At 35.1% G+C, this 21,323-nt stretch overlaps 1 protein-coding gene across 4 annotated transcripts in view; it reads left to right on the plus strand.

Annotated features, from left to right (window-relative positions):
* Positions 1 to 18,829, plus strand: part of BMPR1A (bone morphogenetic protein receptor type 1A) — a 79,835-nt gene extending 61,006 nt beyond the window's left edge. For all 4 annotated transcript variants that reach the window (XM_069796103.1, XM_069796104.1, XM_069796106.1 and 1 more), the window contains 10 exons: positions 7,167 to 7,329; positions 9,246 to 9,348; positions 10,855 to 10,954; positions 12,084 to 12,183; positions 13,095 to 13,239; positions 14,003 to 14,195; positions 14,585 to 14,882; positions 15,642 to 15,817; positions 16,597 to 16,727; positions 17,796 to 18,829. In XM_069796103.1, coding sequence (XP_069652204.1) covers positions 7,167 to 7,329; positions 9,246 to 9,348; positions 10,855 to 10,954; positions 12,084 to 12,183; positions 13,095 to 13,239; positions 14,003 to 14,195; positions 14,585 to 14,882; positions 15,642 to 15,817; positions 16,597 to 16,727; positions 17,796 to 17,921 — 1,535 coding nt within the window. In that variant the 3' untranslated portion in view covers positions 17,922 to 18,829. The remainder of the gene's footprint in view (positions 1 to 7,166; positions 7,330 to 9,245; positions 9,349 to 10,854; positions 10,955 to 12,083; positions 12,184 to 13,094; positions 13,240 to 14,002; positions 14,196 to 14,584; positions 14,883 to 15,641; positions 15,818 to 16,596; positions 16,728 to 17,795) is intronic.
* The last annotated feature ends 2,494 nt before the right edge of the window (positions 18,830 to 21,323 follow it).

The following is a 21,323-nucleotide window of genomic DNA, read 5'->3' on the forward strand; positions in this document are numbered from 1 at the left end:
CAATTTTCAGCATTTTACTCAAAGGCAATAGCAACTGAAGGAACAATTTTTTTTTTCTCTAGGTACAAATAGAACTAATAATACAAATATACAGGTCTTATGGTGGCTTAAAATTAAATTAAATTAACTCCTTCCATGATCAAATTTATTAATAATGTTTCAATAAATAACTTCTAACAAATAATATAGCTAAATTAAGTTTAAAGATTGTAAAAAAATTTTTCAGCCTCTAAAGAAGAAATTGCCTTGTCTTAGGAATATTTCTGACTTTCAAATCAATACTGAGCAAGTTCTGAAAGCCATGGGAAAGTTGAGCTTACTGAAATGTTGGTTCTTTGATGCAAGTTGCCTAAGGGCTTGTCTTCAAACATATAAAATATGCTTGGTTTCTAGGGGTGGTGAGTAGAAAAACATTAAAGTCTTTCTGCTTGTTCCTAGATTCATGGAGGAGTTGTGCTTGGGGATGAGGAAAGAATAAAGTTGATAGTCATCAAGTATTTGAAATTTTTATAGGAAAGAGGAAATCTAAAGTGAAAAGTCTAAAAAGTGGAAATTGGAAGTGGAAAAAATAGTTTCAACAAGGAAAATATATACAGGATATTACAAAAATGCATCATAAAGGAGCCAGTAGAGGTGGAGACAACACATTATGAGGAATTGAAGAGAATTAATGTGATTTACAGAAAGAGGAGGGAAAAGCAGAGAAAGTAGAAATAACCCAGTGTGTGTACGTTCAGTGACTGACACCCAGCTTAATGGTTTGTTCCCTCAGTTGTTTTGGAGGCTTCTTCAAAATGGTAGGAATTTCTGGGCTTACCAAGACCTGAGAGAATAGTAAAAGCAAGTATGTCTGTATACGTGCATGTATATATACACACCAGATTCCTTAATAGGTAACTTTAAAAAACAAGTGGCTGCATGTGTTGATTAATGTGAAAATATTCTTACAACAACAGCAGAAAACAGGCAATTCCATGACATTATTGGTGAACAGCTGCTGTTTCTCAGGTCAGTACTACAGAGCAGGGGGACACAGTGGTTACCCTTTGGATTGTATCTTCTTTATGGGACTTTTTCACTCACATTGAGAAATGATTGAAAATAAGGCTGGGTAGCAGATGGCTAGATTTAATAGCAACCTTTTCAGGAAAAACATTTTATATTTCCTTTCTCACTGTGGAAGGTCTTTGCAATATCTTTAGACCTGTGACTTGCTCTGCATCTTCACCCACCTACTTATGCTCATCTAAGGCAAGAGGTTATCAGCTTCTGTTGCAGTTGAGGACTGTGGTAAACATGCTTTTGTCTTCGCACTAGTGCAGGTTTTTAGTTCAGAGAAGCAGTTTTACTTCCGAGTTCTTTCTTTTTTTTTATAATGCATTGATGACCATAACTAATCAATATATGTAACAGAGTAGTTAAAGAACTTAATGTGTACTTCAAGACGTTCTCCTAAATTTTGTACTCTGTTACTGTCAGTTTACTATATGCTGTAATGTTAGATATGTGGTTCATCACACCCTTATGTGTTCTTCAGAGACACTGCAGAAGACCAGTATTTTAATCCTTGTAAATTAGTTGACTAAAAATGTATTAATAGCATTCAATATGTATGAAGAAAGGTTTATTAAAAGTTAAATTTAAAAATCATTAGTGATAATATTAAATATTAAAATAGGTTTATTAAAGTTGGCATTGTCCGTTAGTGAACTGAAAAAAATCCGTTGAGATTTGATTTCACTGTCATACTTCTATTCAAAGATTTGATGTAGAAAAGGATGTTGTTTTTTGGGTTTTTTTTACTTCTATGCACTTTCTGAATTCCAGGTGAAATAGTTACTGAATTTAAACATAAAAACTAATCTGAAATAAAGAAAACATTCTAAAATCTGCAGAAGGGACTTAGAGTTGTCAGAAGCTGATTCATTGCTTGAGGATAGTGTAGTTCTGTTTACCAGTGATTTCCCCAATTAATGGCTGTTTCTGTCTTTAAAACGTGGGCAGCAAACACATATTGTTAAACATTTGTCTGATTAAAGTTATTTTAATGGATTATTAAAAGGTTATATATTTCTTTACTATGATTTCACATTTAGTTTTAAGTAACTTTAGTCTTTAAAAGTCTGTTAAATTTAAATTAGAATTCAGTGTAGCTTTGGGGGTTTTTTTAAACTAAAATACTCATAAAATTTTCTTGTCTCTGGCTTTTGTATTGGAATACATAAGAACAGAGAGTAGTCTTCTTCAGAGTGACTTTTTTGGGGAAGGGAGGTGGAAGCAGAGGCTGGGGACGGGTGGTTGAGAAAGTAGGGGGGCTGGGATTGCCTGGCTGTGTTGAACACTGGTGTAGCTCCTGGGAGAGCTGGAGGGTGGTAGAGAGAGATTTTAAGCAAGTAGTCTGGGAATGTGCTGTGATATTTAGTAACCAGTTCTGCTAGATGGAGCTACCTCTAACATGCCTGGTCTTTGGAGATCACAGCCTTGATATATAAAAAAGCACTACAGGGAGAATTACGGTTAAAGTGCCAGACAGAACTCATAGAACCATTTAAGATATTTTCTTTGCACTCACAATAAAAATGTCTATTTCTGATTTTTTAAATTATTTTGTGTTTGAAGAAAAAGTACTAGTATTTTACTCAAGCAGTATCAGTTGTTTAATTCACATAGCAGTACATGTTAAATCATTAAGAAAGCTTGTGATAGGCAAAAAGGTGAATGTCCTAGTTGGAGTGAATGATTTTGCAGTATCTGCATCCTAAAGCAAGAAAAAGTAATTTAAAACAACCACATAAAAATGTCAAGGTATGCCTTTTTCATAAGGAAGGCATATCTAACATAAAGAGCTTTGGTACAACTTTCATCTTTTTATGAAAAGAGCTCAGTGTGGGCAAGCCCTGAGCTTCAGCTAGCCCCAGCAAACAGCTTTAGCACCAGCAGGAAGGCAGGTAAAGGCCGTCTTCTGACAAAGGTTCTTTTTATTTAAATATTGAATTCATTGGGGTTTACAAGCTTGGATCAGAATAGCTTCAAAGAATTGCTGATAATACTGTAGTTCTGCTAGGATAAATCCCTTTTAAGGATAATGTACTCTGGAATAAAAATGTTTTTACGTGAAACATCTATACTATGAATTCAGGAAGCTATTGAACAACTTGAATGCTGTAGGCTACTAGTTTCTAGCATTGGAACTTTATTTGTGGCGGTAGAGGGGATACAGTTAAGTAAGAAATTATAGGCATAATTTGGCTTTTGTATTTGTCTTCTTTCACTTACTGTTCTCTGTCTCTGCATTTCTTAATAGACCTGGTTTTTTTATGGGTTACACTAATTTTTTCTTAGATCAGAAGACTTAATGGAATTATATATGTATCCTGGCATTGAGTTGCAACCAAGTTAGCTCAGTTTTTAGTGGTTAATAACACTTCACTGTCATGCACAGTACCTTTTAAAGATTATCCATATTAATATTAGTATTTGAAGCCATGCTTTCAAGTAGAGTTATATTTCTAACCTAGTGGGATTTTTAATATACTGTGCTGCTTTAAAATACATTTTATAGTCTAACTTATTTTCTATGATTGGAAGAAGTAGTTCTTTGAATATAGTTTTGATCAAGGGCTGGATATGATACATTGGCAGATGTTGTTCTTTTTTATTAAAAGTTTAATTTTAAACAGAAAGCCATTTAAATGTCGTCTTATCTGTAGCAGTTGTTCACACTTCTAGAAGTTTAAAATAAATGCAGTATGTATGAGACAATGTTGTGGTGGGACGGAGCAAATGACAAACTGGGGACTTGAAGTCCCATCAGCTTGTTTCGCTTTATTGTCTTATGCTGTGGTTATGTGAGGAGAATGTTCCAGCTCACCATCACTCTGATATTTCATTGAATGTTGTAAGTTTTTTCAATGTAGTAAAATACACATTATAGAGCAGTTTGTATGTTTAAAGGTGTATGATACTATCATTCTTAAGGCTGGACAAAAAGGCTGGAACTGGTCCAGGATTTTGAACAAGTCCTCCGGTGTGTGACAGTTCATTTCCAGCTAATGTGTATTATTTTGCCCCACCAGCCCTGTGCAGTTTACAGGTAGAGGGTAGGAGATAATGGAGAAAGAAGCTTTGCCGTACCTGAAGTCTCTGGGTACTGTATTTCAGTGCAGACTTCTGTTCTTTTGAAGCTGTGTATTAATGCATAGCACTTACACCTTTGAAGGTTATGTAAGATTTGTGTATGTGCGTTTCTTAGCTGCACTGCAGAGCTGACAGCTGCAGGTGTCATGGAAAAGATGCCATTAATTACATCGTCAAGTAGTGTAGTGTCACAAGATCCCTATGGAGTGGAATGGAAGCCAAGTCATCTTCCACATTCAACTCCCTTCCCCATACCTAACATCTTTAAGATAGACACTAGTCTTGAAACGCTGAGGATGAATTGTGGTACTGCAGTAAAGGATACAGTTAGGGCCACTATCTAGACGGGGGCTATTAAAAACTTTCTTCTGAAGTGATACCAAGCATTTTCAATATTTTCCTTTCTCTTCTTTCCCTGGATACTCAATTAAAGTCCTGTTTAATAAGAGTTGTCCTTTATGGTCTTAGAAAGTGAAAATGCAAGAGTGAAGTGATTTTTTTTTTTTTTCCCCCCATTCTTTGTGCAATTCAGATATTATCTGTAAGATGAAAACAGGGTACCGTGAAGTATTGTTTCACATTACAAAGATAATGAAACTGTAGTCAGTTTTTGCTTTGAATAAAAATCTTTGCCTATATAAACTGTACAAAAGACAAAGATGCTGGTTCTTTGAAAATGGTTATCTATTTTGGATTTTATTTGGTATGTGTTCTTCATAAATCTTGTTATACAATCCATCATAATAAAGAGGAAAAATGTATTTCATCTCAGTTTTAGTATAAAAGGTTGGTACACATGTAGTCATGCTTCAGTGTTAGTTTACAAAGAATAATACTGCTTTAAAAGATCCCAGACCTGCATAAAAATTTTGTTCTTTCTCTTCTCAGCTAGGAGAAGCCATGCTTTAAGTGTTCCTTGATCTCTCTTCTAATGAATTGAAAAAATGCTGCATTCAGTGCTCAGGGTAGGAAGATGGATGAGTGACTGAAAGACATAGATCATAAAGTATTCAGACTTTTTAACATGTGGAATGTCCCTGAAGATAAAGGGGGTTTTTGTAACATTAATTAGGAAAGATACCTTAGTAGTTCAACAAAAATAGGCGGAAAGACAATATTTGTACATATGCAGTGGCTTTTCCTTTAAATGTTAAGTAGAATTACTTGTTCTCTGAGCAGGTAAAGATCTCTTAAATATGAATACATAATGTTGTGTAACATCTGTAGCGCAGTATTAAAATGAGCTTTCAGTTTATGCTGGGAAGAAATCTGTAGAAAGAGAGAGGACAGATGGAGGAGCTGCTATTTCATACATGCAAAATTCCTTCTGGTTAAATCAGAAATACCTATTCACAGGTAAATTCTGCGTTATTCTAGCACTGGACCTTCTCTCTTGTTAGCAGTCTGAACGTATCGGGAATATTTAACTCAGGCATTACTGAAGTACTGTTTGAAAACTACATTTCAAATAAAACATGGCTAATGATTTGAGGGTTTAGGTAAATAGTGCTTTCTTAGGATATACTCTTAGTTGTATCTGAAGAAGGCACAGTTTCATTACTTTCAGGGAAATTGCTGAATCAGGACAATGGGTGTGCTGTATTAATCAGAAAAAGAAATCTGCAAGTCTGCTTTTTTCAGAGCAATAAGATCAAATTTCACAAATACTTAATCGTACATTTGGCTGAATGATAGAGTGGATGTAACAACAGAGTGATACATAGGGTGGTATCTGCACAGGGTTTTAATCTAGTTTTTTCTGCACATCTTTCAAGCAAGGTACAACATGAGTAATGTTCTCATTACAGCCTAGTGTTCAGTGGGTTTGACAGGAACCCACAAGAACTGTTAAAAGAGACTGTGAGTTTTCTGGTCAAAATATTTTTCTTAGATAAATTGAAATTTTTATTGTGACTAAAATCTTTTTGAGAGATACTGAGGTACCTCCACTTTTTTAATTATAACTGAATTGTAAAAGCTTCTCTCGGCCCTAACTGGCTGTTCTCTTATCTTGCACACTAAGCCTCCTGCAGACGCTTGCTGTAAATTGTGTCAGTGCAGGCGGTAGTCCGTTCACAACTCTTCTAGCTTTATTTGGTTCACACCTTAAGGACTTGGAGCCAAGAATACTGTTAGGTGATGGACAGAAAGAGATTTTCTGTTGGTAAAATTGCGCATGATAAAGCTGGAGATGGGTGAAGGTGTTCTTATCTCATGCAGTGGTCACAAAGCATATTCCAAATGAGGCAGGTAATGTTCCTAAATGTTTTTTTCTGGATGTTCTTTGCTAAGAAGAAAACAGATGGAATTTTTCTTCTGAATGCCTACGTTCACAAAAACGCTTTAATAATGTGAACTAGAACAAATGATGCTCAACTCTCCTACTGTTGAGAATTGAGGGCTACTTTAGCCCTATTTTTATTCTGTGAAAGCTCGTTTGTTTGGATGTTCATGTCATTTACTGAAATTTAATTTGCAAACAAGATTTACTTTAGCTCTGTTTTGAAGTACTAATGCATAGAGAGATCAAAAAAACCAAGAGATTTTGGAGTTATTACTGCTCTTCTATGAGACTGTGAATCCATAAAAAATTACTTCAGAAAATTAGAAAATTGCATATTAAGTACATTCAGTCATGCATAAAATTATACTGTTGTGGTTATCAAGCGGTCAGCATCTTGGTTTTCTAAACACATTAATGAGAAAGGCTTTCTTCAGAAAATTCTTACCAGTTACATCATTACTTTTCTGCCCCACCTCAAAAAGGGAAAATATTGTCTTTCTGTTTATATCAATTATGGTTCGAAGATCTGCTGTGAAGATAGAAGATATTTGAGCTAGGTATTTCTAGAATAAAAGGATTAACTCAAATTTCTTCCATAATCTTGGGAGAGGAAGTTCTTATGTCTTGTATAGTTCAACTATTTGTTAATATAATTATTCTATTGGTGTATTTTGCCTGTAGAGCTCTTGAACAGTTATCAGAGATATGCAAAAATATTTTCTTTGGTTTTTTTTAAAATGTCCAGGTCAAAATCTAGACAGCATGCTTCATGGCACAGGAATGAAGACAAATCCTGACCAAAAGAAACAAGCAAATGGAGTGACACTCGCTCCAGAGGACACCTTACCTTTTCTTAAGTGCTACTGCTCAGGACATTGTCCAGATGATGCTATTAATAACACATGCATGTAAGTATTGCATACAGGATAGAAGAGGCTCTTTGAAGAGGCTCATTTTTGCTTGTGAGAGGGCAAACTATCTCTAGAGTGCTGACTGAGGTTCTGTCAGGTGATTTGACCGTAACTGATTAGAAACTCACTGGTTCTGTGGAGAGCTGAGCACTAAAACCCACAGTCATCTGTACATAAACAGTACTGCTTTCACCATGCCTTAGAACCATTTACAACTGGTCATTTTGCCCTCAGCAACTGCTTTGAAGGACTGAGGTTTTAAGTAACCATTTTATAACTGGGCGAGTATTTTTAAATGACCCAAATCAAAACCTGATATGATCACCTGCTTCCTTAGTCTAATATTTCTCCACCTGGTAGTCAAAAGGTAATGTTAGCAACATAGGCATTTACTGAAAATTATTCTTGTTACATGTTCATTAGTTGTAGAGTATGAGGGAAAGGCAGGGGAAAAAAAGAAAAGCCTCTGAACATACAGGGAGAGGGGGGTGGTTTTAACTTTGACAGGCGCAAGAATCCTAACAAACTCATGCACTGATTATGTCCTTGCTCAAGATATTTTTTTCATGTCCTGAAATGTCCTTGTTTTTCCTTTTTTTCCTCTTCATTTACAGTTCCATGTTTAGGGCCCTTCTGTTCTTTTCCTTAAGACCTAATATAAAGATACATAATAGAAAACATATTACTTGCTACTGTAATTTGAGTCTTCACTTCAGCACATAATGTTAAGCCTCTCTAAAGCTGTCACTTGGCAGATAAAGCAGTTTTTATGGAACCCAAAGAGGTGGAATAAACACTACTATGTTTTTAGATGTAAACACTGGTAGTATTTTAGAAACAGTTTTGCACCTAGAACATGTTGAGTTACGATCCAGTATTTTGTCTTTCAATGCCTTTGGTATTTACTTTTTGCTTTTCATCGCCCTCTAGTGTCTGCAGTCAGTATAGACCATATTAATTTTTTGCCTCTGAACTAATGGGTGTATAGATCATTACTCTGACAATAAAGCTGTTAGAGAGTTAATAACGCTTATGCAGTGTTCATGTGCAGGGTATTTTATGGCATTATGCTTCCCAAATCTGCATTTCTTTACATTCATTTAAAAAAATATTTTGGCAAACAAAAACATTTCTGGATTAGTTTTCCTTAGTATCTGTGTTGAGGGAATGAATAAATTTTGATTTACTTAATAAAATCTTAATTTTACAGGTATTGAAAGCACAGACCTACCATTGTGAATTAGTTTGGGATTCCTTACAAATATTGTTGACATTCTCTTGTAGTAGAGAAATCACATCATTCATATAAAGAGATAAGGGGGAATGGAAGTGCCATTTTTTTGAAAGAATGTAATTGATTTGTTACTGTCAACTTCAGAAAGTGGGTTTGGGGGTTTGTTTGCTTGTTTTGCCCTAAAGGCTGAATATTTGGGAGAACTTGCGTGGGAAAAGCGTAGCTGAGCTTTTAACCTTGAAATAGCTACCTTTCACGTACTGAGACTTCTCTTTGAGAGTTTATCATTGCAGTTTCAAGAACAGACACAAGTGATTTTTTTTTTTTAACCTATAAAATAGTAGTTAGTAAGCATTTTTAGTTAGATCCTTGCTTTTCTACCCCCTCAGTTGTTTCTGAACAACTGCACATGTGTGGTTGGATACGAGCGATCTTGAAGTGGGGTGAGGAAGTAGAAAACCGACTATTCTGGAGAAAACATTCCTATAGTGTTCTATTTGAAAATACTGGGGGAGGGAGGGGGTGTCTTTTGTTCTCAAACTGTATGGTAACCACTGTGTTAAAGAAGAATTTTTGTAGATATTGCCATTCTAGTATTCTTAATGGGTTTATGGTCAACTGAAGCTGCATATTAAATGACAAACATGCTGGTAAAGCATAAGTGATATGTTTATTCCAGAACTAACGGGCATTGCTTTGCTATCATTGAGGAAGATGAACATGGAGAACCCACACTTGCTTCTGGCTGCATGAAGTATGAAGGTTCAGACTTCCAGTGCAAGGTAAAAAAAAGAGATGTTATTAAAATTTAAGATGTCCGTGGAGATTATGTAGGGAAACTGCATAAGCCATTTAAATCTCTGTAGTTTACAACTGCAATCGCAGAATTTTGCTTGTTGCCATTTACCACTGAGGAGAATGGGACTGAACAGTTGTGAGTGAGTAGTGGTAGAAAGAACACAAAAAGAATGCTTAATGTTGTTTGAGCAAAGATTGGAATAGCATCCTAGCTTGTTAGAGTTCTCTGCAGGTATCTGTAAGCCACTGACAAAATGAACAGAGGACATCAACCTTTTACTTCTGTCAGCCGTTTCGTCGGTTGAAGAGACAACTTTCAGATCAATTATGTTGACTTTAATTTGGAATTTCTTGCTTTCTTCAGTTCATTTGACAGAAAGAGCATAATCATAAGGAGTTGTTTTCACAGATTACGCAAGAGCTCCCTTAAAGTTTCACAAACATGTATACAGAGTTCATCAAATGTGTATGTTTTCCTGTCCAACATAAAACTTTTTTTTCCTTTCTAGAAGAGTTGTGTATCGTTAATTGCATGAATATAACTTGCTTTTGATTTAAAGGGGTATAATTAAGTAGACTGCTGCCTTTGGAATTTCTTTATCTGTTACAAAAGTTGGAACTGAAAACAGTTAATAAAGCCAGGATTTGTTTAGAAGACAGGGATATAGCCCTAGCTGGGCAAATGAATATTGCCTTGGAAGATTGGGTTTTGCTTTTTTGTTTTGTTTTGTTTTTCAAACTGCTTACATTAAACAAAGCTTTCAAAGGTAATCACCAGCTGTGTTGCTTGCTCCCCCCCCCCCCCCCCCCCAATGCTGTCACTGTTTTGGATACTCAATTTTAAGTCTCTAGGACTTGAGCTTCTATATAATGTAGCTGTCAGTAGCTCTGCTTTTTGGAAGCACTGTTGACTTCAGTTACAGCTGTGAAAGTTTAGGCTTACTGCAAATCAGACCTGATATGCCATGATGACCTCCTGAAATTGTTCCTGTATTTATATTAATGTGTTACTTCCAGATTAATTTTCATGCTCCTCCATCTTTTATATGGTGTTTGAAGATGTTCTTGAAGCAAACAGTGCTGCTGTGATGAGTGCAAGAGAAAAACTTCTAAAGGGATTGGGGTTTTTTGTATGTTAAATAAATACTGCTCTTAAGACGATTAACTGCTTTTGAGCAAGCTTAAAAATTTTGCAATCTATGAAATAGCAACTTTAGTAGGAACCATCAATTTCTGTGCACCAAGTAAAAAAAGTTCCATGAAAAATAAAAAAATGTGAACACAGAATGCAGGCACCAAAAGAGATTAGATGATGCCTGTCTGCCACTGTGAAGTTGTCTCATACATTAAATGGTGACATTGAACTGTTTTTTTTTTAAATAAAATAGCTTAAACTTTTGTTTGTGCTGTGTTGTATCTGTAGCATCACCTGTCCCCGTCCTAGCTGATCACTTCAAATTCTGAATGTTTATTCAATTCTCCTTGAACAGGACTCACCTAAAGCACAATTACGTCGAACAATTGAGTGCTGTCGGACTGATTTCTGCAATCAGGATTTACAACCAACATTACCACCACTTGATAGTACAGGTAAACAGCTTCTAGATGTTCACACTACTAATAATAAATGTTATGTGGATTCTGTTCTTCTTGATCAACAGATAAAAATAAGGAGAAAATCTAATTACAGTACTGCACAGATCTTTTTTTTTCCCTTACTAAGTAATTTTGATATGAAGCACTGTACTACGCTTCCATACTCTTATTTCCAAGTTAATCTTTTCCTCCATCAGTCACTCATGGTATTTTTATTCTCTTACTCAGTTTGCTCATATCTTGATCTGCATGTGATCTTTTGATCTGTTTTTATTCTGTTTCCACAGCCTGTTCTCTTTTATTTTTAAAATGGTTTTCCTAATCTCTGTTGTGCTTTTGTCATGATGAATGTATCTTAAAAAAACCAGTATTCTGACATTGTTAACTGTTACCTACTGTAAATTCATCCTCTTTTTTCTGTTGTTCCCAGTGAAAAGAGTTTATATTTTCATGCGCTTACTCATTCATTGCTAGACAAGTCATACTGGTTTAACTGTTGCTTAATACCTTCTCAGAATCTTACTGCTGTAAATCCTTCATTTCTGTTCCTAAGAACAAACCAGCAAGAGTGAACCAAAATCAACAACTCCAAAATCTCAAGTTAAATCCCTTTTTTTGTTGTCATCGAAATGGAATTATCTCTGCTCTTCAGGTGTAAATACTTACTTTGACACTAAAACACTATAAATTTTGTGTCATTTCATATGAACTGATATGTTATATCCATCAGTTTCTGACATTTTGCAAGTGGGTCCACATACTGTCACAGAATCACAGACTGGTTGAGGGTTGGACAGGACCTCTGGAGATCATCTGGTCTACCCCCCCTGCTCAAGCAGGACCACCTAGAGCCAGTTACACAGGACCATGTCCAGACAGCTTTTGAGTATCTCCAAGGAGGGAGACTCCACAGCCTCCTTGGGCAACCTGTGCCAGTGTTTGATCACCCTCACAGTAAAGTAGTATTTCTTGATGTTCAGAAAAAAACTCCTGTGTTTCAGTTTGTGCACATTCATATACACAGTATATTAAAATATCCCTAAATAAACCATTTACAATAAATGTTTAATTAATAGACTTTGGAAACTTTCCTCCTTTTTTTTCTTTTTTTCTTTTTAAATAGATGGACTTTTTGATGGCAGCATTCGTTGGATGGCTGTGTTGATTTCTATGGCAGTCTGCATAATTGTCATGATCATCTTATTTAGCTGCTTTTGTTACAAGTAAGGAAAGCATTTTCTTTATTGGCAACCTTTTTGATTTCCCAAATGCATGTAAACAGAACAGTTATTTTATAAATGCACTTAGTTAATCATATGTATTTCTGACAAAAATAGATTGGAAGTGAAACTGTTCTAATTTAATTTCACACTTTTGTGGATAGCAGTTTGCATTGCTAGGTAAAATTAAATGTTCACAGCATAGAATTTAAGTGAATTTGATCCTTTCCTCTGGCTACTAAGTGTTTACAGTTTTCTAAGCTACATATAACTTGGATGCTATAGCATCCAGTAAACAGGAATATCTTAATGCTTTTTATGGTTTTGGATCTTCAGTCACTTTTGATAGTTAAATTCCATCTACTTCTGAGATTTACCTTTGTGGAATGCTTTTGCTAAAGCAACAAGAATGTGTTTTGTAACTTTTTCTGCTGTGTTTCAAAACTAAATAATTGACCAGCTGAGCTATGGCAGTTCATACAGGTGCAGTTTAAGAGACTATACCTGCTTCTGTCAGCTCCAGCCCTGTGCTGGAGGTGATCATTGTTCTAGCAGTTTCAGCAGAAATGTGCATGTGTCAGCCTCATCTGCCATGGTTCAAGGTTCAGTCTGTTACTTTAAACCAAAACCAGCGATGTTATGCTAGTAACACTTGGCTGTGAGCTGAGTAGTAAGAATGCTGGTTTTCCGCCTGACTCATAATAAACTGACATGCCTCTACCTGCATTACAACAACTTCTTAATATTAAAAAAAAATGTTACATTTCTGAAAAAAAAAGGAACAATAAAATCTGATTATTATTTTTTTCTTCTAAGAAAACTTGTACATTTAAATAGCTTTTTTCCTAGCTCAGTTTACCACATTTTGAAGAGTGTTTTGGAGTTCAGCTTAACGTCTTCTGTTATTTTTGCAGGCATTACTGTAAGTCAATGGCAAAAAGGCACTGTTATAATCGTGACCTGGAACAAGACGAAGCATTTATTCCAGCTGGGGAGTCATTAAAAGACCTTATTGACCAGTCACAGAGTTCTGGGAGTGGTTCGGGACTACCGTTGTTGGTAAATCATAAACTAAGTTTGTTTTTTTTTTTCTTCACTGCACTTCTGTCCATTGAATACAAAGTTTGGTTTGTACCTAATGCCTAGAACAAAGCAGTTTATCCATACAATATGTTAATTATTTTATATGCAATTACTGTGAAAGATACAGTACAAGCTAAACATGTATGAAAGCCCATCTTCACATAATTAACTAAAATGAAGTGCAAAATTAGATTATATGTTAGGAAAACTGTTGGCATCAGCAAAATATAAAGAAAAATTAGAACCTACAGACATTAAGATGAAAAATGCAATGAATTCGATACTTGTATTAAGTATCGAATTGAACGAAATCAAAGATATTTTTTTTCCTTAGTGTCCACTGTCTGATGAAATAGATCTGCTTTTTATTGGCTGATAGTTGTTCATCATTTTTGATTCACCATCCTGTCTAATACTTGCATAAAAATTAGCCGAGACAGATGACTGTAATTATTTGTAAAATAGAAGCAAACAGAATGCAAGAGAATGCATCTGAATTAAATAAGAAGTTGAGCTGATTTAATCTTTTTGGATTTCTTACACAATTCTTCCATGGAGACAGCAATAACGAGTTTGAAATGGGAGTAGTGGAAAATAATATAGAACAAGTTTTACAATGGGATCAAAATTCAAAGCAGTCCAAGCTTGAGAAGCAGCTTGTCCAGGTAGTTTTGGTTAATCACTGGGTTTCCCTCCTCCACCTTCCCCTCATTTTTTATTTTTTTTTTTTCTTCCCTAGGTTCAGCGCACTATTGCCAAACAAATTCAGATGGTGAGGCAAGTTGGAAAAGGACGATATGGTGAAGTGTGGATGGGCAAATGGAGGGGTGAAAAAGTCGCAGTGAAAGTGTTTTTCACCACAGAAGAAGCCAGCTGGTTCCGAGAAACAGAGATTTACCAAACTGTTTTAATGCGTCATGAAAACATCCTCGGTAAGGAAGCAGTACATTGTTTGGCTACTGGAGGGCTTGTGTGAGGGTGAAGGAGGAGGACTTCGTAGTGGGTGGCTTGAGGGGTATGTGGCGGCTTCTGTGGAATAACCAGATGGGTGTCCCTTAATGTATGCTAATAAAATGTTACTGAAAGGGTAGAATCTTGCTGCTCTTGGTTGGAAACGTGTCTGCAACCTCTTTGCTGGAAGGCTGGAATGGTAACCTCGTGTATAGTTGAAATCTGAGCTTTTACGTTAGTTTTCCAAAATAAGGGGAACAGGTATCTTTTGATACAGTCCAAGACAATACAGCTTTAGGAATTCTTACCAAATCTGTTGTATTAAAAATTACGTACAAATAAATTGTAACTTTGTTTCTATATTTCATAGGTTTCATAGCTGCAGATATTAAAGGCACTGGCTCCTGGACACAGCTTTACTTGATTACAGATTATCATGAAAATGGATCGTTGTATGATTTTCTGAAATGCACTACACTAGACAACAGGGCTCTCCTCAAACTGGCATATTCTGCTGCATGTGGTCTGTGCCATCTACACACAGAAATTTATGGGACACAAGGCAAGCCTGCTATTGCACACAGAGACTTGAAGAGTAAAAACATCTTGATAAAGAAAAATGGAACCTGCTGCATTGCTGACTTGGGTCTTGCAGTCAAGTTTAACAGGTAGATGAACAAATCATCTGTAATGGGAAAACTTTAATATAATTTTTTTTAACGCACCAGATACCAAATTTAAAAGGAAGATGAAATCATTTGGTTGCATGCTTTCAGTTTTTTTCAGTTTTGAGAGTAAAATGCTGTTCTTTCTTTGAATGCTGGTAAGCATCGAGATGAAAATAGGTTGTTAAGAGAACAATGAAAAGACTTGTGGAAAATAAGAGGAAGAGGAGACTATAATTCATTCATTATTCAAAACTGGCCTTTCATAGTAATTGCTATCACGTAGTTTCATTATAAATTATCCCATAGAAAATTTGAACAGTGTAAAGGGAGTTGAAACTTAATTGAAGAAGTAATACTATAGTAGTATTACTGAATACTTATTTTTAAAGTTCAGTGGAGCCAAAAAATTGTCTTTTACTACACTAGAGCCTGAAAGAAAGCATAAGCCTTTGCAAATAATTTTCTGGGTTGTTAACCAAATATACTCATCTTTATAGTGATTTTTAATTCAGTTTTTTCATATGTGTTTTCACTGTCTTGCAAAAGAAAATGTAAACTCAACTTCCATACTCACGATCATTTTTCTAGATAATCTTTTTCAGGGAGGTACAATGTATTGTAAGTGTAGTATTGAGAGTGAAATAAATGAAAGAATTTAATTTGTAAATGGGAGTTTTGCAGTGTAGTGATTGCATCACACAGGATTTCATACCATGTCTTGTAATAGTCCACAATTCACTAATTAATATTTTCATACAGTGACACAAACGAAGTTGATGTTCCCTTGAATACTAGAGTGGGAACAAAACGTTACATGGCTCCAGAGGTCCTAGATGAAAGCCTGAATAAAAACCATTTCCAACCGTACATCATGGCTGACATCTACAGTTTTGGGCTGATAATTTGGGAAATGGCTCGGCGTTGCGTCACAGGAGGTAAACTTTTAAATACTCTTTATAAGATCTACCATGCTCTTGTCTCACTTAAACAATACTTCTCCAGGAAATAATATAATAAGCCTGCTATATCAATAGGCTTGCATTCTTTAAAAGCAGTAGTAACAGTCTGTCCACAGCACTGCTTGAAAATCACTGAACTAAACCTTTTTGATTCTTACAATTAAGCATCTCAAGTTTTTTTTCCTTGGTCAAAAAGCTGAGTCCCTAGTCTGGGAGAAATAGTGGGATGCAGATGTATTTCACCCCTGTGCTGTTAATAAAACTTTTAAAATGTAATTGACAAGATACTATTCTTCTGTTATACTTTCCTGCATTTCTGTTGTCATTCAGTTTTCTCCTTACATGTATTTTTGTGACTCGTCCTTCCTTTTCTTTCACTCTTCTTTTGTGACCTTATAGATCTTTACTTGTATTCTCTTTTTCTTTCATCTTATGCTTTCTCCCTGTTTGTTTGTAGCATGTACTGGATTAGAAGGTGTCATGTTCTATGTTGGGTATCAAAGTCAAAGGGACTGCAAGGAATTATTGCAGCTGTTAAACTTAATGTTCATAATATTGGAGCTTTTCTGGTAAATGTCTGATTGTTACAGTGAAATTTTCAGATTTTTATCACAGTATAAGTGTGGTGGGTTTTCCTTGGCACAGAAGTAAATAAATTTTTGCTCCTGGCTAAGGAAATCTGAGAGTAGATATATAGATTTATTTTATTTTATTTTATTTTTTAATGGTTCTTGATCTTTCACAATTATTTCCAGGTATTGTTGAAGAGTATCAGTTGCCATATTATGACATGGTGCCAAATGATCCATCCTACGAGGACATGAGAGAAGTGGTGTGTGTCAAACGCCTACGCCCAGTAGTATCAAATAGATGGAATAGTGATGAAGTGAGTATGCTGAAAGGAAAAATTAGTTCAGTTTGTTCATTAATATGGAAGGGTATTTTAGTTTAATAAATATTAAAATATTGTAAAATAGAGACTACATTCAGACATTCTGAAAACCTCACAGCAACAATAGGAGAAAGCTACTCAAAATACCACATTTTTAATGTATCTTTTCAGTGGTCTGAGGGGAAAGATACCCTTAAGCAGCATCCAAGTATATGAATATTGCTCTACCTGAGATCTTCTTTTTAGATAGTGGAATATTTTTCAGAGTGTTGATTGGAGCTAAAACTTAAATGAGTTTTTAATTGGTTTTACTAGTCTTAAGGTATATAGCATATTGGTTTGTGGCATAACGTCTTTCATGGAATATGAAGTGATTTCTTTGTGTTTGTAGATTTCATCTTTTTTTTTTTTTTTTCCCCTTTTTTTTCTGGTACATTGCAGGGCAAGCCATGATGTAACTGAAATATTAAATTTAAATGTGTTTTTAAAGGGCCACAGCTTGAACACAGTAAATAAGACATAACTATTTCACATAGCAAGCTAGATATGCCATATCCTTTCTTCCCCAAATCCTTGATTTCTTTTAGGAGTTCCCAGTTTTTTCCTTATTTTTTTGACTGCTGACAGAACTTTTGTCACATCTTCATTTTCAGTGAAAAAGTTGTCTACAGTTTTTCTGCCATATATGTAGAGATTTTTCTGCTTATTGCTACCATTTTTTACCGCTGTTCTTGAGTTGTAATGCGAAGTTCTGGTAATGCATCTTTGTGAAAGTAAAGAAAACATTTAAGTTAGTTTCAGCTACTGTAATACAAGAAGGATTGGGAAGTGCTTGTTGTGGGGTTGGGTTTTTGGGTTTTGGTTTGTTTTTGGTTTGGGTTTTTTTTTGTTTTTTTAGCTGATCTGTTTATAATAGTTCTTGATCAGCAATTTTGCAGAAAAAGTAGAAGTTGCACATTTGGACTTAAGAGTTCTAGAATTTGGGCTTGATAGTGAACCAAAATTATACACTTCAGCTCTGTCAGCTGTTACAATACTTTTTCTTTGTTTTTTATTTTACAGTGTTTAAGAGCAATATTGAAATTAATGTCTGAATGCTGGGCTCATAATCCTGCCTCAAGGCTCACTGCCTTGAGGATCAAGAAGACACTTGCCAAGATGGTGGAATCACAAGATGTAAAGATTTGACATAGTAAATTGACATTGGAGAGCAAAGCTGGACTCCTACATCTTTTCACTCAAACATGGGTGAGACCTATGTGGAAAGAGGAAATAACTGAGATTCAGTGTATTTTCTCAGCACACTTCTACAGGCTGCTAATCAAATCTTTCAGTACTTCATAGACTGTGATACTGAGAGCCTCTATACACTACATGCTATGTATATGGACAGCCTTGATAAAATACACATTTTGGTTTTGTTTGAGCTGCATTGAGACTTCAGGCATACTTAGTGAGTCTCCAGTAAAACTCTGGGTACTGAATTGAATGTTCAGATTACAGTGCTTTCTGTGAAAGCCTAACAAGCTATATGGATTCAACAGAGATGGAGAATATAAGCTTTTTTTTTTGCCTTCTACCTGATAAAACCTAGTCAATCCATACCAAGTTTTTGTGAAACAGCCTGTAGGTTATGAATCTGTTTGTGATACTACTCGGTTTTACAGTCCTTATGCCTTTATGTGTGTGCCAGGATTATTTTGCTGTCATTTGGAATAGAAAAGAAACCATTTAAATGAACAAAGTTTTATGGTCAGGGCTCCATGCATTTTGTGGCTCCACGATCACAGATTTACTACATAATTTGCTCCTTGCCATTAAGTTATCTTCCAAAATCTCAGTTTTAATTTTATTTCTATTCTTGTTTTAGTCACAAGGAGAACTGCAAAAATGTGAACCATTAAAAAATTAAGGAATGCCTACCTAAGTCTGTAAAGAGCTTGAAACAACCTGTCTTAGAGGTATAGACTGCCTTGGTCATCTCACTTACAATCTAGTGGGCTCCATAACTGTATAACTATGAAATTTGGCATATTTTTCACAATGCCACATGCAACAGCATTTTTGCTGTAGAATACATCTTAACAGAAAGACCACTGATGATGTGTTTTGCCTTTCTACTTTATTGGGACCTACTCGTAGGTGCTTGTCATGCTCTGAACTTTTTTCCAGAAGATAAGTTTTGAAAGGCTTGAGAAAAGTCTCATTTACAGACACAAAAGAGGGAAGGCAGGAAGCGCAGGCTGGGCACTCAGAAGATTAGAGAATACAGTAAAGGTCAAGACCAGGAGAACTGAATATGTGAACTGTTGAAGATAAGATCCACAACATGCAGAAGATTTTGAGCTGGGTTGCCCTAATGTAAACACAGGAGGCCATGTCTGTGGGCCACTTAGTCAACAGTTAAAAAATTCAAGATTGGGCCAAGGTAAATCAGTGGGTGTTTTAAGTTCTAGTTAAGCACATTTGGGAGGAATGGCATTGAAAGATAATTCATGAAGATAAAGTAAGTTAACATAATTGCAAAATTTGGTCTTATTGTGCCAAGTATTTGGCATGCACAGGAAACTGTAGTTCCCTCCTTTTCTTCACTGATCAAGACAAGTTGGTTAAAAGCCAGAACCCTTCCATGAGGTTACTGTAAGGCAGAATTATTGATTTATAACTCCTTTGGCACTTCTACTTTGAAGTTAGAAAATAGTACCATAACTCAAGTTGAAGCTTCAAATGCGTGAATCATCTGAAGAATGAACACACAGTATTGGAACCATTGAACCTATTTGATAATTTAAGTGCCTATAACTTTGTACTGTAAATCTTGTTCTAGATAACTTTAAAAAGGGAAGTTATTTATATGATGTGTTTTGTGCTTTAGCAAAAAAAAAAAAACCAAAACAAAAAACACCTAGTCCTAGGTACATGTGTACAATTAGATGCATGCACACGCACACACACATATGCCATAGTCGAGATTTGAAAAAAAAAATTATGAATAATATTAAAATTGATGAAAAATATTAAAACTTCAGATTGATTTATGCCAGATTATTTGATGTCTTAAAATATGTATGTGGAGATTGTTTTGATTTATGTTTAAATTTCCCTTGAAAATACAACTGATAGAAGACAATGTAATACAGAACTGATGTGATTCGTGAACAATTACAACCTTATAACATTTTTTTGTTGTTTTAAAATTCTGTAGTTCACATAATGTAAATGGTCAGGCAAAAGATTGCAGTATTTTTATTTTTTATTTTGATGTACAGACTTTATTTAACAGTTCTACATATTTTATAGAAAACTAGCTATTTTGAGGGACATTTCTTTTTTAAAAAAAATAAAGTCATTACTTTTGTTCAGTAATGCCTTTAAGTATTAATATGTATTCTGGCTGAGAAGTTCATAGGTGTGTCAGCTATGGTTTTAACTTATTTGAAAAGAGCAAGAGATACATGATTTTGTGCCACAATCCTCACGATAAAGGGCTTTTTAAAAAAATGTTTCTCCGTCCGTTGCCAAGAAATACACGATGAGTTTGAAATTGTTAATCATGTCTTTGCACATAATTTTTGCACAGGTAGTTGGAAAATATTTGGTATGAGCCAAAAAAAGTAAGGGATAAGCTTTTTTTTTTTTTTTTTCCTTCTCTAGGATTTTTATCAGTAAGAAGGAAAAATGTTTATGTAGGTACCCTGTTAGCTTAAAGTTTCAGAGCATGGAGGTCTGTTTAAATTAACCCATTCCTGTTTAGAATATTGTTTTATTTCTTTTAGAAGTTGCCACAGCATTATTAGCTGTAAACTTGTTTTGTGAATTTTTAAATTCATTTTTCCCAAGTCTTCAGGAAGCTACTGCTGGAAGCATGAATTTCAATAATTTGTAATTATTCACTTATTTTCTTATCCATTGTTTAGGCATGTGCAAGGCAATAGGGTGGTGATCTTTGGTAGACATCTTAAGACCTAAATTAATTTACACATTAATACAGAAGTGAGCTGGCTGCTGCAAAGATGATCTTTGAAAGAAAAAAAATCTTTCCACCTTAAGCTTAACCTTAATTTTTCAGTACTTCAGTTGCTAGGTTCATACTCAAACGTATCATGCATATGCAGTTGTCATTGTCCTGAACAGGAGCTGCTAGGTCTTTAGCATTCCTTGATTCCCTGATATTTGAAAAAACAGTATTGCTAAAGGATCTGGTTGTATAAAGCACTTGAGCACATACCTACATTCCATGCAAAGTCATTCACTGTTTGGAGCCTAAGTATGTCTATACTGATATTTTTAACAATCATTTGGGGAAAAAAAAAAACTTCGCTCAAAGGTAGCCCCTTAATTTTTATATAATTAAGAATACTTAGTGCAGATTCTAAAGTTAAGCTGTTGCTTTATGCAATGCTGTAGAGTTCAGAAACCTTTAAGGTCAGGGAGGGTAATAGGCTGCTTCTGCTGGAGTGTGATTAATCTCATTTTGTTGGTCAAAATTTTCAGCATTTGTCATACAAAAAAAAATATCCCCCAAAACTGACAAATGTGGTTTGGCGTTTTTTGTTTGGTTGGTTTGGTTTGGTTTTTTTAAATACAAAA

The sequence above is a fragment of the Haliaeetus albicilla genome, chromosome 11 (genome assembly GCF_947461875.1).
Source record: "Haliaeetus albicilla chromosome 11, bHalAlb1.1, whole genome shotgun sequence".
NCBI classification, from domain to species: Eukaryota; Metazoa; Chordata; class Aves; order Accipitriformes; family Accipitridae; genus Haliaeetus; species Haliaeetus albicilla.